The sequence below is a fragment of the Mytilus galloprovincialis genome, chromosome 7 (assembly GCF_965363235.1).
Source record: "Mytilus galloprovincialis chromosome 7, xbMytGall1.hap1.1, whole genome shotgun sequence".
NCBI classification, from domain to species: Eukaryota; Metazoa; Mollusca; class Bivalvia; order Mytilida; family Mytilidae; genus Mytilus; species Mytilus galloprovincialis.
The window spans coordinates 80,735,769-80,754,008 of NC_134844.1; the positions used below are offsets into that span (position 1 = coordinate 80,735,769).

The 18,240-nt window shown below is 31.6% G+C and overlaps 1 protein-coding gene across 2 annotated transcripts; it reads left to right on the top strand.

Moving 5' to 3' along the window:
- The first annotated feature begins 840 nt into the window (after positions 1-840).
- LOC143082002 (uncharacterized) lies at positions 841-16,506 on the top strand. 2 transcript variants are annotated; one of them, XM_076257598.1, is made up of 9 exons: positions 841-990; positions 2,025-2,218; positions 2,493-2,653; positions 4,052-4,206; positions 4,604-4,677; positions 5,133-5,306; positions 6,310-6,427; positions 8,252-8,302; positions 15,860-16,506. In XM_076257598.1, exons 1-9 carry the CDS (start codon positions 933-935, stop codon positions 16,408-16,410), a joined length of 1,536 nt encoding a protein of 511 aa, XP_076113713.1. In that variant the 5' UTR covers positions 841-932; the 3' UTR covers positions 16,411-16,506. The 2 variants fall into 2 exon arrangements, with proteins under 2 accessions (XP_076113713.1, XP_076113714.1); XM_076257599.1 differs by lacking the exon at positions 8,252-8,302 and having other exon boundaries at positions 842-990.
- The last annotated feature ends 1,734 nt before the right edge of the window (positions 16,507-18,240 follow it).

Sequence of the window (18,240 nt, forward strand, 5' to 3'; positions counted from 1 at the left end):
CAACAATGAGCAAAGCCCATACCGCATAGTCAGCTATAAAAGGCCCCGATAAGACAATGTAAAACAATTCAAACGAGAAAACTAACGGCCTCATTGTAGTCATGAATATTTATCGCTTATATTAAATTGATAAAGATTTTATGGACGTCGCACCAACTGTTTCTACAGCTAAGATCGGTTACATGTAACATGATCTCGTCGATTCGCACGACGAAGCCATTATTTATGACAGAACACACATTCTAGATTATGTATTTTTGTTTCCGTCAGTTCGAAAGTATTTGATCATTTCAACTCCTTTGTATAATTTCATAATATGTGTCATGAACAAAGACATATGTTCGATTGAATAATGATTTCCTCGTAACAAATGATAGAAATTTCGGAGATCCCGTATTTGATCCTTTACCGTTAAAATGAAAATGCCAATGACAGAGGTTGATTATAAAAAATGTTTTACTGTGTTAAAAAAACTTCGACTTAAACAATGAAAACTTACACTTTGGACATGAAATATTTTGTCGATGAAGAAAATTAAATTATGTCACTTCTGAAATAAGTTTGTCGATAACGTAACTTTTTCTGACGGTAAAGAAACGCGAATTCGATCACTACTCTGTTACGGGCTGTATGTTTTATTCGACTGAAATCTGTTTAAAATGTGATTCTCATGTTGCAACATCGATTGTTATTATAGCACTGAATAATTTCTAGATTTGATAGATTTTATTCAACAGATCAATTGCAGTTTTACTGCTGCAGTTACAGACTTGGAAAATAAAAATAACTGTTCAAAATAAATTTACAAATAACGTGAAATATAAAGCGACGGGAAATCACCAAATTATTATAAAAAGAGCTTGAATTGTGGATAATGAAATTGTAATGTATATATATTTTCTGCATACAGAAAATATTGTTACACTCTCAGAATGAAAAGAAACATTATATTTTTGTGTTTATTGTGGAAATATTCGGACGTTGTATCAGGTAATTTTATTTATGCTTAAATTATGCTTGAATACTTTTTTGATTTATTTTTCATTTTTGAAAAAAAAAACATATATAAAGGGCGTTTGAAAGGCTTTAAAAAAACAAAATTCATAAAACTTTATTTTAGGGAAGAATAAATTAGGAAATTTGAAATATCTTAATGACTCCTAAAAATATTCTAAACAATTTACTTTAAAACTCGAAAGCGAGAAACAAAAAAAAAAGTTTACAAACTGAGGCCTTTGTTAGTCTTGTATCTTAAAGAAAAATCTTATAGTTCATTTATATGTTTAGGAGATTATTGTTACGTCTATTTTCAATGAACTGGTAAACACCTTTGAATAGGGCCCATCTAAAACTCCGGATATGAGACTTGTTGTGTAAAAAAGACCCACTGGTGGCTTCTGCTCTTTGTCGGGTTGTTGTCTCTTTCCCTACATTCACCATATTTCCATTCTTTATTTTATAACTGAAGTTTATTTCTATGCCGTATGAAGTTTCATTATAACTTTCAATAAGACAGCTCATTATGAATGAACATGGTTACGTTCGATGATACACAAAAAGCAATTATCAACTTTATCAAAAGCTCTTACTATTGTCTAAATTGGATAAGCTTGCATTGTCTAAATTGGATAAGCTTGCAGTTAATATCCTCAGCAATATTGCTCATCATTCTAGAAAATAATCTTGATAGATGATAGAACCTATATTTTTTGTCATTCATATTTTGATAGCTTTGCAAAAATTTGTTTTCCCTCATATAAATCATTCCATGTGAAATCAAAAGATATATTTTTCTCGTCAATATTAAAATGTTTCAAATACTTATATCTTATAATAAAACCCACCAAGTTATCTTTTATTATATGATTTTTAATGAATTGTGCAATATTCATTGATATTAAAAGATGTTATTAATGAGAATATTGTTTTTGGCAGCAGACACACTCAATATTACTGTATTTACTCTTTCCAATACACGTTATGCATGTTTTGACGGAGGAAATTGTTTTTAATTTTTATTTCAGAAGTCAATAAAATTTATAACTTGATGGTGCTGAATGAAGAAACAAATACAAATATGAAAGACTATTGGGAGTCTGGTTATAGTGACAATGATCCGAATGGCGATAAACATTTGAGCTCAGTATATGATGTTATAGCTCATGGGAATTTCAGAAGTGCTCTGGTTGATGACTGGTTTCTGGAGCCACCACATGAGGTAATTGATACCCGAACAATGACGACTTTGCTTCAAAAAATTTCATTGTACAAATTAAGTCATTTGTTTATTCTATCAAGCATGACTTCTACTTAGTACGATTGTTTATCACGTAACGTTAGAGTAATGTTAATTTCAATTATGATTACAATTCCTGACAGGGTTTGGGATTCAACTCTTACGAAGCATTTTAACTTAAGTCATATGAATATTTCATGGTGCGGAAATTATTGTTGTTAATTCAAAGAACCATTATTTTATTGTTTTTTTTTAGGTTGCCCTGTTACTGTTTAATGGTGTTGGCGATTTACATTTTTGGATGATTTTTAATACAGTAAATTCATCAGAAGTGTTCGAGTCCTGGATGACACCGGAGAGACTTATTGATACTTCTTCTCATGTTATGTCATCCAGTCACACTAGTATAAAATGGAAGTAAGTATAATAAAATATGATTTCCGATTTCAACTTATTTTCGTAAGAATTAGATAAACTCATTGTAAATACCAGGATTGAAATTTTATATTTACACCAGACGCGCGTCTACAAAAGACTCACCAGTGACTCGAGAATCAAAAAGTGTTAAAAAAAAACCAAATTAAGTTGAATGCATTAAGGGTTAAAAAGTCCTAAACGTGTTGCGAAATACAGCTAAGGTAAGCAAAAAAATGGTATAGTAAAAATACCAAACTGCAAGGAAAATTCAGAATTAAAGTGTAAAAATCAAATAAATAAAGGTTTTTAAAAAATGAACATGACGCATTACTGAAGAAATAGCAATCATCAATCGTCGAAATTCACATCATGTGTTGTAAAACTATTTCCGTGTATGTTATAACTGACACAAATACTTATCAATGCTATATACCAGGCTTATAACTTAATACGACAGACGCGCGTTTCGTCTACATAAGACTCATCAGTGACGCTCAGATAAAAACAAAGTTAGAAAGCCAAACAAGTATTAAGTTGAAGAGCATTGAGAACCCAAAATTCCAAAAAGTTGTGCCACATACGGCTAAGGTAATTTATACCTTGGATAAAAGAAAATCCTCAGTATTATTCATACTTTTGCATACAGTAAATTTATAAAAGTGACCATATACAAACAGTGATTTTAATTTAGAGTAAAGTTATTTTGAAATACTTTGTAAATTTTTTCCCATCTGATTTGCACAAAAAAAATCGCCAACAGTAAATTTTGCTTAAATTGACCAAAAAATATGTAGTCCCCAGTATAATAAAATTAGATACAGAAAGTTACTAAAATGTTGACGATTGTATTATAAAAAGATAAAAGTGCCAGTGGCGGATCCAGAGGGGGGGTTCCGGGGGTCCGCACCCCCCCCCTTTATTTTGGCCGATCAATGCATTTGAATCGGGACATATGTTTGCACCCCCCCCTGCACCCCCCCCTTTGCCCTGGGCTAGCACCCCCCTTTCGAAAATTCCTGCATCCGCCACTGAGTGCACTGACAAATATGCAATATTCTAATTGTTTTGTATGAAAATATCACTTCATGACTTTCGAACGTCCCGAAGCACTTTTTGGTTTTTTTTTCTTTATCAGGAATACTGAAACCAAAACTTAAACAAAGAAAGCCAAAGCATGTTAACAAAGGTAGAAACGTTAGAAGTTGTATGACAAAGAGTGGAATAGAAAGAATAGCCAAATTAAGCTAAGGTCAACTCTACCTCAGAAAGTCAGAACACTAGCCTTTTTCACTATCGTAATTTATCAACTTGGAAATTTGTAATATATGTTACATTTTATGTCAGTAAGGATATAGTTTGAACAAAACACGTAGCTACGTAACTAAATTTTATTTTCAGTATTCCTGGTTACCAGTTTGTCCTGTGTCCTTTGTTACCGACGCCTCCCGGCTGGTTTGCAGTCACTGATAGAAATATAAGAAACAATAGCAATAGTCTACGTCCCTACTTTGTTATTCCAATGAATTCGTCAGATTCGTTCGCTGTTTTATCAGGTATGTATGACATTGATTCTGTTTCGTATTAGATCTTTTTTTACTGTAGAATGAATTATAGTAAGAACTTTTAAAATAGTTCATTCGAACATCTCAACATTTAAACGAAAACGCAGCTTTAGGTCGTTCTTTATAAGGATCTTTATAATGGTAGATATCTAGTGTAGAGACAGGAGATTGTCTTATTTGTTCTAAATGAACGAGGAACAGATTTATAATTTTCTTCGAAGTCTTTGTTCTACTCCGAGGCAAAGATCAGTAAGCCAATAATTTTGTTTTTAATGGTCTTTACCTTCTGAATTGATTTTGATTTTAGTTGTCTAACTTGTTTTGATACGAGCACGAATGATATGTCTTGAAGATTGTTATCCAGTACTGTGTGAACATCTTGTTTCAGAGAACCAAAATGCTGGACCATATCAAACTGTTTTGATTAAATCATTTCAATATTCCGGAGTGAGAACGGTTGAGGTAAGTTTGGTCTTATGAAATATAATAAACCATTCAACACGTTCATATTGAATTTTGAATTGACATATATTTTCAAATTGGTATCAAACACCATTGTTCTACAGTATACACATCATCTTTAGAAATTTTTTTTTATCTTTTACAATCAAATAAGTACCAGCTTATGCTCATGATACTATTACACATGCTTAAAACTTTGTCATTGACGTTTATCCAATACCTTCTTTTATTCACAACATAAAACTAAAGGCGTTGAAAAGTACTGAACGCCAAACATGATCTGCTAAAATTGATAATAATTTATACTGACATTTGTATGACTTGAGAGTTTTTTTTAACTCTTTTTTGTGAAAAGAGCGCAGAATTTCGCTAATTATTTAAATTATACAAGTTAACCATATATTTCAAAATTCTAGTCAGTATCTATTTATCCACATTAACCATTTATTTTACAGATTGATTTGGTTTTAGACTTTGGTCCAGGTCCTGTCTACATCAGCGAAATCAAAGTAACAAACATAGCAACAATTTTATCAGCAAAAGACGACTTTACATTAGAATACAGTATTGACGATTGTTCACTACAGAATAGAGTTGAATATCGTAACTTCACAGATAGGAACGTAACGGTAAGGACTTTTAATTCTAATTGTATAGTATGTAAGATAGTTTTTTAATATGTTGACAAATATGATTCAATAGTAGCATAATATCAAAAGTAAAAAATATGAACGGACTAGAAAAAAGAACAATTATGGTTGTGGCCAGGTTTGATACCAATCGGTCCAGCAGTTTTAGTGGATACGTTACTTGTTACTTAAGGGCATACGATCCAGTTACAGGGAAGGTAATGACGTTGCTAACGTAAAATGTTATTTTCGCGACGTCAAACTCTGACAAATCGGGAAAAGATGCATTTTTCGACTGATTTTTATCATTCAAACTGATTTAATTTGAAAACGAGTGCATGGACCCCTATTTTTTAAAACAGCAATTTGTTTCATTTTGCAAGGAGATTATGTGACCCAAATTTTATAAAACTGTAAATAGCGCAATTTTTTTAATTTTGATAAACATGCAGCAAAAAATGACGTTTTTTCCTCTATTCATGAACGTTTGATAAATATAAAGTTATTTCGGAATAAAAATTGCATAATTTTTAATGATACTTATAAAATACAGAAATTACCGATTATTTAACAAAAACCATTTTGTGTTTATCTTTTAAAACAAAAAAGTTATGTCTTTCTTTCGAAAAAGAAAATACGGACACAAATCTGAATTTTGAGCAAATATACAAAATTTCGAACTCATTTTACTCAAAAAGTAGCACATGAAGGTATATTTTTTATTACATATTTGATTTAATGAGGTAAAAAATAGCCTATATGCAAATTTTCATCAACTTGTAAATACAGGTTCAAAACTGTATCGTATGCCCTTAATACGGACGACGGACAACGGACGCCAAACAATGAGATAAGTTTTCGTGAGTGTTTGGGTAAGTTGACATAAGCAAAGATCACACCCATAAGTGATTATAATTGGATAACAATAACCAATAAAGACATTAATCAAATTTATAGAACTAACTGTTTATCGGTTTAATAAATAGGCTATTATGTTTTGCAGATTTTTAAAACAAGTGTTATAAATAGGATAGAAACGTTACTCGTAAGATGTCTTTGGATAACGTTTGAAAGAAAAATGTGGAGTTTAACTGTAAACATATTCGCTCCGAGTCCAGAAGGTAAGTTTCATCCTTTCTCTCTCACTCTCTCTAATAGTCAACACTCTGATTCTGACTGTTTATGCATTGTTTTGGGTTCGGTTTTTAGGGGGGGGGGGGGTTAAAAGTAATACAATCACTTTTCTGTTTGAGACATACATAGCAATGTATATATTACCGAACCAAACATAATTCAACCGATTGCGGCTGGCTAATCTTTTATTAAAGAAGAGCAGCAATCCACACATTAGCAGGTATCATACCTCAATGAGTCCTCACATCAGCACGCTAGATGTCATCTGTAAACACCGTTGTGTTTTTTCGTATTGCGCCAAATGTAGCCGGTGGTCTTGATTCTTACTAGAAAATTACATAATTACCTCTGGAACTCAAAGCCGAAAGCTCTGTGTTCGTAGTAAGCGAACTAATGGACAGAGTCAAAAAGCTCCAATAGTTTAACCAATAGCAACCGGGTGTACATCTACTAAGTATGAGTAGTTTAGAGAGTTACGGTAACCTGGAATTTCCCAAACCATCATTGAAAAGTAAAGTTACAAAAGATATCGACCTCCAAGAAGTTCAAAACGAAAAGAATGGCAATGATCTGACTCTACAGGGTTTAATATAATGCACCAAAATTCAGATATAAAATCATTTACTCATGATGAAGTACAATGTTAATGGGCACGATTGATGCTTTGGTGGGGGGGGAGGGGGGAGGCGGGGATGTATTGACTCTTCCGCAGCTATCATATTAGTTGCAAAAAAGAAAATCAACCTGAAATGAATACTCTTGCTACATAAATTATCAAAAGACCCAAATTTCAAAGTTTAGAACTGGATTTTTTCTCTGTGCTGGATATCAAAGTTACAAAAGTGTCCCTGAAGACATGTTATATTGCAGGGTTTGCTAATTTTTGACGAAGCCTCTATTTCATCAGCAATAAAAATTGGCTTCCAGAGTTTTGGGCTACTTCCTTAATAAGGCGATATGATTCCAACGTTATGAAAGAACATACATAAAAATGAGTCTTACGTGGTCGAAACGCGCGGCTGTTGCAAAAAAAATTAAAAAATTCAATCCTGGTATCTATGATGAGTCAAAATACAACAAAAGGGATAATTTTAGTTGTCATATTTTTAACTTTTCTTTGGTTATATCTACAATTTAGCAGCGCCTGTATATACAGCACATCGCTCTCAGTTGGTACAATATTCCGTACAGACATGAATTTATTGAAAATATGAGATCAACAATATCGCTAATTATTAGTTTTTTTTATCGATAATTATAGTTATTCTTCTTTTCGATAGCCTCATTTAAACTTGGAGAGTCCTATCAATTGATGCGATTGTTCTTGCCTGTGTATAATTTGATACACCAGACGCGCATTTCGTCTACATAACACTCATTAGTGACGCTAAAAAAGAAGTTAGAATGCCAAAAAGATTTTGCAAATTCGGCTAATCTGATATTCGTGCAATGACATTAATTATCAAGATAAGTTCCCTCATATCATGAAAGTATTAAACTGACTAATATACTAAATTTATACTTAATAATCAAAAGATCTACATTTTGAAATTATTATTTGACATCAAAATACATAAGGAACGTACCGTATCGATTTGACCTGCTTATCTGACGTGTTTTATGATATGATGGACCAAATCTTTCACACCAATAATCTATTTTGGCCCTAGTTAACAAAGAACAATTAATGTGCTGAATTATTTAGCTAAAATGTTGTACATATAAAATTATCGATCATTGTTAAACATGTTAAATGTAGACTTGTCGGGGAAAAAGTTTTTAATAAAGTAATTGATGTAACTTAATTTCAGACGATTTTCTGACCTTTCCTATTGTATTAATCCGAGGATTTTGGTACACAGGTAAGTAATTGTACTAGTCGTTCTACCGAATAGCGTGTCAGTCTTTGGTTTTTGGGGCCATCTTATGGATATCTATTGCCATTTGATATTTAAATATACATATTGTATTGACAGAACTTCATTACACAACACTATTTCTTGGTTCCTGTAAAAACCGAAATAATGAAATTACTAACAAGTAAGTAATCATTCGGAAATGTTTGAAATTTGACCAATTTATTGTGAAGGAAATCCTTGGGTTTTTGTTTATGAACTTCATTTAAAAGTGTCAAAAGTATTGCTGTTTATAAAAAAAAACCACTTATTTATGTGTCTTATTTCAAGATTTAAAATGTTTTGTCAATTCTCTAGTGTAAACAATAAGTTTCCATCAGAGTATACATATGGTTTTAGATCCAGTAATCTAATAAACACCAGACAAAACCAAATTATGAACACAATGTTTGTGTTGGTTAAATTAGAGAGTAGTTATTCTTCAAGGTTATGATAATGATAGAGAAAAAGATGATTGGTAGTTCCGTTCGTTAATGCAAATTCAGACATATCAGTGTAGTATACCATCTTCTCATCGATATGATGCCATTCTATCTACTTTTCTTTAAACATCAGAAACTAAAGTTGTTTTGTGTTTGAGATGCTATAAATTAGGAAAACAGATCACAAAAGTGTAGGCATTTGTTAGGATGTTTAATAGTTTTATGCCTAATCTAGGCCACAATGAGGTATTTATCGTTTCTAGTGATTGAATAATGCTAATCATTTGAGATCAGTTAAAAAGTCATATATTCATTTAACCTATTTTGTTCATTTGGCATTTACAATTGTGCTTTTACACAGTTCAAAGATTTATTTTAATCTAATTGTTGTTTTAATAACTTGTATCTTAAATAACAATGCTTGAATATATAATTAATTACAATGTAAAAGGTTAGGTCTTTTTGACTTTTAGATAACGCTGATTTCTTTACATTCTGCTGGTAAAGTTATGTTGCTTTATTACATAGTAAATATTATATAAAGTAATCATACGTTCATTATCACTGAACAAGTTTACATATTTAATTAGGGGCCAACTGAAGGACGCCTCCGGGTACGGGAGTTCGCTCCATTGAAGACCCATTGGTGGCATTCGGCTGTTGTCTGCTCTATGGTCGGGTTGTTGTCTGCTCTATGGTCGGGCTGTTGTCTGCTCTATGGTCGGGTTGTTGTCTGCTCTATGGTCGGGTTGTTGTCTGCTCTATGGTCGGGTTGTTGTCTTTTTGACACAGTTCCCATTTCCATTCTCAATTTTATACATAACCATAGTTAATTATAGAACGTAGAACTCACTGAACGCAGGATCTAAACTACTTGACTTTCTCGCACTTATTGCAATCAAATATACAATCGTTAGTTTGCATCCTTACAAATCATATACAATTGACATATGATTACATGGATTAATCCGAACCTTCTTAAATCTCTGTTTCATGTTATGGTATTTGTACAGACTTTAATTATATTGGACTAAGTCTATCTTACATAATAATCAATAGTGTAAAGCTGTACTAGAAAACATGAGAAATGAATTAAATAGTAAATAACGGCTTTAAAAATTGATATAAAGGCTTTCAAATTCATGGTGAATTCTTATTTCTTGAATGCCTGATAACTTTATATTTTATTAATTCTATATCTTTTCAAAACTATAATTTGATATTTTCTGAGTTATTTGCTCCAACTTGATTATAAATCTCGATTTACTAATATTAGAAAGAATCAAAACAAAAAATGGATTTGTTTATTTATTTCTACCTAACCAACTTAACAATGATAAAGTGTAATGACACTTGGAGTCGTTGAGGTAACTTCTGTGTATATGACGTATGATAATGATTTTTTTTGTTATAATAACTGCACATCTGTAGATATTTAACTAGCCATTATGCTTCAAATGGCCATCGCATATCAGCGAACGGACAATCCCACTTCCGCATTGACCATCGCACTTCAGCAAGATTCCGCACATAAACATCCCAATCGCACCTCCGAGTCCTTAATGTATACATAGTACATTCAAAATGATAATTTATGTTCACATGTTATATTTCTCTATGTATTTGATTGACAGCTCATTCATTCAAAATAAGGAAACTTCTATGATAAACTAGAATCCGCTTGTATTTAATGATTTGCTCAAACAAATTGTAGTAGTCCGTCGAGATCCAGCAAATATCTATGAATGAATAAAAATAACTTTTAGAAATAATTCAAGCATCGTAAATTCGAGTTTTAACCCACTACAAAATTAGGATTCTAGCAAACCTGTCAATCTAGTTTTGTTATTGCTACTAGTAATTCCTTTCTAGTGATAAACATATAAATTCGGTGTCCCTATGTAATAACCTATTAATCTTTTAATTAGAAATCAGTTCAATTTTACTGTAATTTAACATGAAATCATTGAAGGTTTATTGAATCTGTAAAACTTGATAATAGCACCGATTTGCGCTACTTTACATGGATTGAATTATGTTTTGTCATGTACGATGCGTTATGAATTGTTTTCGATTGTTACAACTAAATTCAACAGGGAAATAAAATGTTTCTATTGTTGTTACAATTAAATTCAACAGGGAAATAAAATGTTTCTATTGTTGTTATCAAATTTAATCAATGTATATGAACGTATCAAAATCTGCTACAAAACGCACTATATGTTACTTTCATTCTTATAATTGTTTAAAAGTTTATCGAGCTGAAGTAGCAATGTATCGGTTAAAACATGTTTTGCTAATGGGCTAAATAAGAAGACATACTGTAACTGTTAATGTTTACGGCAATGGACATTTGAGCGCATTGACAGGACATTTGAGCGAAAAAAAAGGACGTTTGAGCGCCAAAGTATAGGACATTTGAGCGCCTAAATTTTAGGACATTTGAGCGAAAATAAGAATAAGCGTAGGACATTTGAGCGAAAACAAGTCTTGGATAGAGAATTGTCTTATTGGCAATCATACCACATTTTCTTACGAATATAGTTCATTAAATGAGGAGTTTACCAACAAAAAGATTAAAACATATTTTAATTGTAAAAAACAAAGCACTAAAAACAAAGCACAGTCATAAAACAGGAGTTTACCAACAAAAAGATTAAAACATCTTTTAATTGTAAACAAAGCACTAAAAACAAAGCACTGTCATAAAACATAAAACTCGGCAACGGCATTATTTACAAGTCTGTTCGGGCTTGGAACTTATATCCCAGGCTTCTGACATAAAAATCCCTCGTAATTTCCTGCTGGCAGTATTTCGAATGCAAATCCCGGAGATTCTGTTCCTTCTCCTTTTCTGTTCGGCTCTGCGGTGCATCAATGTTCAAACTCCGAATTTTTATGTAAGTCACAGATTGCAATTTGATAATAGTGTCAAGGAAAATATAAATTGATGGATGACTGTGATAGAACTGCTCGTTATAATGGGCATGAAATGATTCGGGCCCATTGTTAGTACGTTTTAAATCTTACTTTTTTTTCTTACTTTTAAAAAAAAATCTTAATTCGTGTAAAATTATCAGGGAAAATTTCGCTCAAATGTCCTGTCTGAAAACTCAGGTAAGGTTAATATCCCGGCGCTCAAATGTCCTATGAAGTCGGCGCTCAAATGACCCTATGTGCTTTTTTCTTTTTCGCTCAAATGTCCTATGCCCAATGTTTAAATAATACAGTTTCAATTTGTATACACAATCATTAAATTCGGAAAAGGGGTAAAAGGTAGAAAGTTTGTAATAAGCATCACTATACGACTGATAACTACGGAAGCGTATTAGCGCCACACAAATTTTTCTTCTTCCTATCTTTGCGTTATAATGCAAACCTCTGTTTTATCTTATTTTTTATTTAAAATTCAAAAGCAACCAACAATCAATCAATTATTTAAAATTCAAAGGAAACAGCAGTTATTCATGTTATTAATGGAGGAGGCTGTATATATTGAAATGTATCACCTTTGTAGTCATTGCAAACTAAAATGCTTGAATAATTCGAACATATCATTGACTAATAATGAGCAGCATAATATAAGAAGATGTGGTATGAGCGTTGGAGGAGGCTGTATATATTAACATTTATCACCTTTGTAGTCATTGCAAAGTAAAATGCTTGAATAATTAGAACATATCATTGACTAATAATGAGCAGAATAATATAAGAAGATATGTATGGTATGAGCGTCAATAAGAAAACCCTGCATCTAAGTCACTATTCGTAAAAGTAAACCTTCATAGGCCAAAGTACGTTGTTCAATACGGATCATTGGCTCACACGAAACAGCAAACTATAAAGGCCCCCAAGACGATATCCATGTTATTACTAGTATATATATAACAAAGAAAATTGAGGTTGTACCAAAGAAAAAAATTCAACCCTGCTCATATAACTATAGCCGAATATAAATATACTTCCAAAGTAAGCTCTCGTTTGAGAACTGTGTAAAGTTGGTTAGTTGGTTAGATTCAAATAAGATACCCTTTGACAATAAATGTATAGAATGAAGATGTTTTATTAATAAAATTATGTTCTCTCCATTCAAATTGCTACCTAAGCATCTTACAAAATAAATCACTACATTGAAATGAAAATTCAATGACTTTCTATCAAAAAATCTTTATCATATTCTAAGATTTAAAAAAAAAACGTTTTCTTGCATCAAAATTACAAAAAAAAAATGTTTCCTTATTAATTAAGCAAAAAGAGCATTTTGTTTATTTGCCTTCAAAGTCACACAATTGTATGATATTATTTTTTATCTTGTAATTTAAATATGCCTATATACTATATATACATCTGTTTTCTTGTTAAATTATATATTTTTTGATGCACAAATCAGTCTTAGTTTATGTATAATTGCACTTCAAGTATTCCATTATTTCTATGCATATTTATTATAATAATTTGACCTTGTATGTACTATGTTTCTTTTTTTTTATCTACGAGTAAATCACAACTGAAATGAATAACAGACGGACATATATACAAAACTTACTGAATAATTGAAATCAAGTTATTTGCGTTATAACACAAAGGTTTGTCTTTTATCGCAAATGTTTGCGATATTTCGCAAAGGTTTGCGTTTAACGCAAATGTTTGCGTTATAATGCAAAGATTTGCGTTATGTCACAAAGGTTTGCGTTATAACTCAAAGATAGGCAGAAAACTTTAAAAAAAAAATGTGTGGCGCTAATAAGCTTCCGTAGATAACTGTTCATGTAGGGAGTATCTAGACATTGCATCTAAACTTCATCATGAATTGATACATGTCTTTTGCGGTTGAATTACTGGACCACACATGAACTATTACTTAACCTTAAAACATTCCATCGGAACAGCCATTTCACAAAGTTTTAACGGCCATGGGGCCACACTTAAAAATATTTTGGTTTGCCCAAGTCCTACCCAACATCTAGACAGTGGGAAGGTAGGTCGGCAATTTCTTATATTATTTTTCAGATGTATATAAGTCTGCATGCCTATATGAATGAGAAAAAAAAATCAGGACAATAAAAGATTTTGAGTAGGTAGCTATTTTCTGTGTAGGTAGAATTAGGGCAAACACACCTATTCTTTGTTATGGCCTGGTAGTGACTATAAATGTAATCCAAACATTCATCTCAATCAACATTTAGATCCCCTGTATACATTATAAGTCATATCGCAGTGGACTTACTACATTATTTTGTAATCACTGATCATAAAACTGCTTGGTCTAGTAAGTAAAGAATAACTCTAGAAAGATTTTAAATAAGAAAAAACTAAAAACGTTGGCACCAAATAAGGTCAATGAAAAGCTGTATGTCATAAAGTTGATTTGATGTTGTTGAATTCTTAACTCACAGAACAACGATTATATCTGATAAAAATCCTAAATCTTAAAAATTACATTCAGATGTATTCAGTTTCTATTGAAGGTTCTAAAATGTGTACCTTTTCAGAATGATTAACTAAATACATTTTAGCATATTGACTACTTGCATGCTAACAACTATAATTGGCCTTCATCATTACCACTGTGCTGATATAATGATTCAAATCATTTTGCAATTATCTGAATTTGGAGATAACTGTTGTATTCCATAAGCTTGGCCTTCGTAAAACGTAGATTTAACTGTTGCAAATTGAGTATACCTAGCGACGCGTATCTCCTTTCTGATGCAGTATATTTTGGCTTAAAAAGACATAAAAAAAATTCCGTGTAACTGTTGCACCGTTTTTACGTCTTTAGAATCTAAACCATGTGAATTCATATTAATACTCACGGTGTCAAACATAAACACTAGACGTATTTATACCTTTCGTACACCTCGGGATGGTTTCAATGTTAAAGCAAATAAGATTTTAAGGCTAAAAATGTGACTTTCTCTTATTTTGTGAAAATTAAACTCCAAAAATATAATCGACATCAAAATGGTGGCTTTCTTAGTTACGGACTGGATGAACGTGGAATCCAAACCTTCAAAATATTTTTCATCGTCCAATGAAAATTATCGTTACAAACGAATTGTATTAGAATGATGCGTTATTTGCTTTTATATACCTTCTTCTCTTTTTGTATCAAGCTGTTTTCAACGAAAGTTTGTGTTTTATTGTCATGTTCTTATGATGTTACATTTTACACTCTTTATTTGTTCAAAGTGTGTAAAAATTTATAACCAAGAGTGCATTTGTCTGTAATTCCTCATATACAGAAATATCACAATGACAGTAATAAAAACATCAATAAAAACCTACTTTCATAAAGAATCTAATGATTAAAGAAAAAGTTATCATCCCTTTGAAAGAGGTAAAACAATAATTCAGTAATAAAGCTTTGTACACATTTAATACATATATTTGTTGAAATGATGTTACAAGTTTTTCATCAGTTCGTATTTAGGCTTTCTCTTATTTTGTGAATATTACACACAAAAAATATAATCGACATCAAATTGGTGGCTTTCTTAGTTACGGACTAGATGAACGTGGAATCTTAACCTTCAAAATTATTGAATTTTTTATTGATATAAATATTATCACATTCATACGATCGAAGCAATACGTGAAATAAGTGCCATTAGCGAAGTTTATTTGATTTATCATGCAAACTGGGGGGAATCATTAGTGGTAGGTCAATATTAGGTATGCAGTTGTATAAGAATAGCACAAGTCATTTCCATGGAGCTTGACTTGCCCTGTGCCTTCAGTCATCAATCTTTAACCTTGAATAGTTCGCATAACTCACATGTTACGTATTGCTTTTTTAACTTCAAAATATTGTATTTTACGTTCAAAATAACAAAAAGGCGAGACAAAGACCTATCTCTGTGTTATCAATTTATCTATTTCATATATTATAACTAATTTCACTAGTTAATAACGAAATTAATCATTTTGTTTTGTTATTGCCTCAAATGCAACCCAAAAGCTTCGATCGTATGAATGTGATAATATTTATATCAATAAAAAAATATATAATTGTAATACATTACATAGTGTAATCTATTCCCTTTTCGTATAATTAATGAGATTTTTTTTCCCGTTTTAGATAATTTACTGTCCGGTACATCACAAGCTGTAAATAACCTCTTGAAAACTTTAGGCGATTCTACGGGTCCATCAGCTACAGAATCAGATATAGCGACATTAACAACCGTTGAATTCACAACAGCCACGGAGAGAACAAATACTCAAAACAATCAACATATGACTAGTGTAGCGACTACCGGAAACACGTCACCGGAAGTCACTTCTGGACTCGCATCTCTAGAAGAAACGACACATTCATTACTGAATGGTAACCAGGTGACGCCAAGCTCTTCTTTGGCATGCTTATGTTCTTGCGTCGCTGGAATGAATATTGACTTGGAAACTAGGTTGAAAGAACTAAAATTAGCTCTTACCGTTAATAAAACAGCTCTGTCGTCTTATCGGAGAAGATTGATCAGTGCACACGATAATAGCCGAACAGCTTCTTATCTTGGTTATTTTGCAGGCACGATTTTAAGTTTGGTGCTTCTTCTTATTTTACTCCTTGATATGTCATCATTTGCCAAACATATTAAATGTATTCAGCGTCGATCAAAAAGGATAAAATAAACTTTTTATCTGGTAATTCTAAACATGCATAAGTGTTATGTCTTGTTGATAGATATATAACATTATGATTTTTTAATAAATAAAAGTATGCCATTTTAGTCTTATATTTGAAAGCCAAACATCATTACCAATAATCCAACTAGAAACCAGTATCCCATCTTGTTATGAACAGTATGAACAGTATATTGTAGAAACATATGGTAAATCGGTTCAAACTGCAATATTTACTTTTTAAATCAAACAACTGTATTGATATTTTTCAAACATTTGAAAAAATACAATTTTTACTTCTTTTTTTTTTATTTATTTCATAACCGATGAGCTGACATGATGTTACAATCATTACTTCTGCATAGGAAATACAGCATTTGATTTCCTACATATATTTCTTAATTTACATAATACTGCCTTTTGATTTGTAAGCACATATACTGTTTAACGAGCGAAGCTGATCACCAGATTTATACTTATTGTAGAAACCACATCGTTAAACAAGGACAATCACAATTTAGCTGGAGGCGATAGTTCAGCTTTAATAATTCAGAAAATTATGCAACATTTTACCAAGACATTTGGAAGAGTTAATAGTTGGTGCATGAAAATTCTAAAAAAAATTTAAGATAATGACTTAAATATGAATAAAATGAGATGTAGCCTTCATACACTGTCAATGGGATAACAAATAAGAATATAAAAATCTGAACATTTCATCAAGTCAGAGGTCAATAAATTATCTGTGCAAGGAAAGTGTATTTCCGCCTCAACAATTTAGAAGAGAATGAAATGAAAATGGACTACAAAACATATAACATCACAATTTAAGTTGTTTTAGAACATAAAACTTCAAAAAGCCAAATTCTTTCACTAAGATCATATTTTGTTACGAGCAGACTTAAAGAGAATTAAGATTAATTCAAGCAATATTTCTAATAATAAAATATTAATCTCAAAAATCCATTTGAAATTACTCTTTTTAAGTTGTTTACCAATAATGCAGTTGAAAAGACATCATATTCCAATTTTCAAACTCTTTCAATTCTAAACAAGACAACAAGAGAGCGAAATCAGACGAAATTTTCAAAATAAACGTTCAATAACTAAATTTGCAACGTGTTGCAGCTCTTGTCATCATACACTATTATAAAACTATAAACACTGTCAATCTCAAATCATGAATTTTCTTTTTAATAGAACGTTGTAACATGATGGAAATTTGTTGACCAGCTAGCTAAATGATTCTTTTTTGGGGGGTTTTAGTGGTCGCTGGATTGGTTGCTAGCTTGAAGTCGTTAGAATATTGTAACAATAACTTTGGTCTGGATGAACCCGACGAGGAAATGCATCTATGCTCTAAGGCATTTGACACAATGTAGGAGCAATGGTCAATATGTCTCATATAATGGACCAAATACCACTGAGGCAAGGACAAAATATTACTACCGCATTGGTAGATCTAATTTTGTTTCAAACGAAGTTTATTACCCTCTAGGTCACATCGAATGAGGATACTTAAAATAAAAAGAAATATACGGAGTTCCTAAGGAGGAAATTATAAATCCTTTCAATGACAAACAAAAACACTAAAGATAACAGGCATACAACTGTGTCCACGAGACGTGCATGCTAATACACTGCTAGTATACTCATTCTTGACGACGAAAAATCACAGTTGATCTACCTGGTAATGCCCAAAACATCATTTGCTGTGTTATAGTTCTATACATGAGAACGGCATCACTCAACTCTAGAAAACTATATTATTTTTTGTTATTTGGAATTCTAATTAGTCATAACAATTTCTAGGCTTTCATGATGTAACAGGTAGTAAAC

What these genes read in the sequence shown, in the direction of transcription:
- LOC143082002 (XM_076257598.1), top strand. Translation starts at nt 933, where the DNA reads ATGAAAAGAAACATTATATTTTTGTGTTTATTGTGGAAATATTCGGAC. An exon ending in ATATTCGGACGTTGTATCAG is followed by an intron (nt 991 to 2,024) that starts GTAATTTTATTT and finishes TTTTTATTTCAG; the next exon opens with AAGTCAATAAAATTTATAAC. An exon ending in CCGAGGATTTTGGTACACAG is followed by an intron (nt 8,303 to 15,859) that starts GTAAGTAATTGT and finishes TTCCCGTTTTAG; the next exon opens with ATAATTTACTGTCCGGTACA.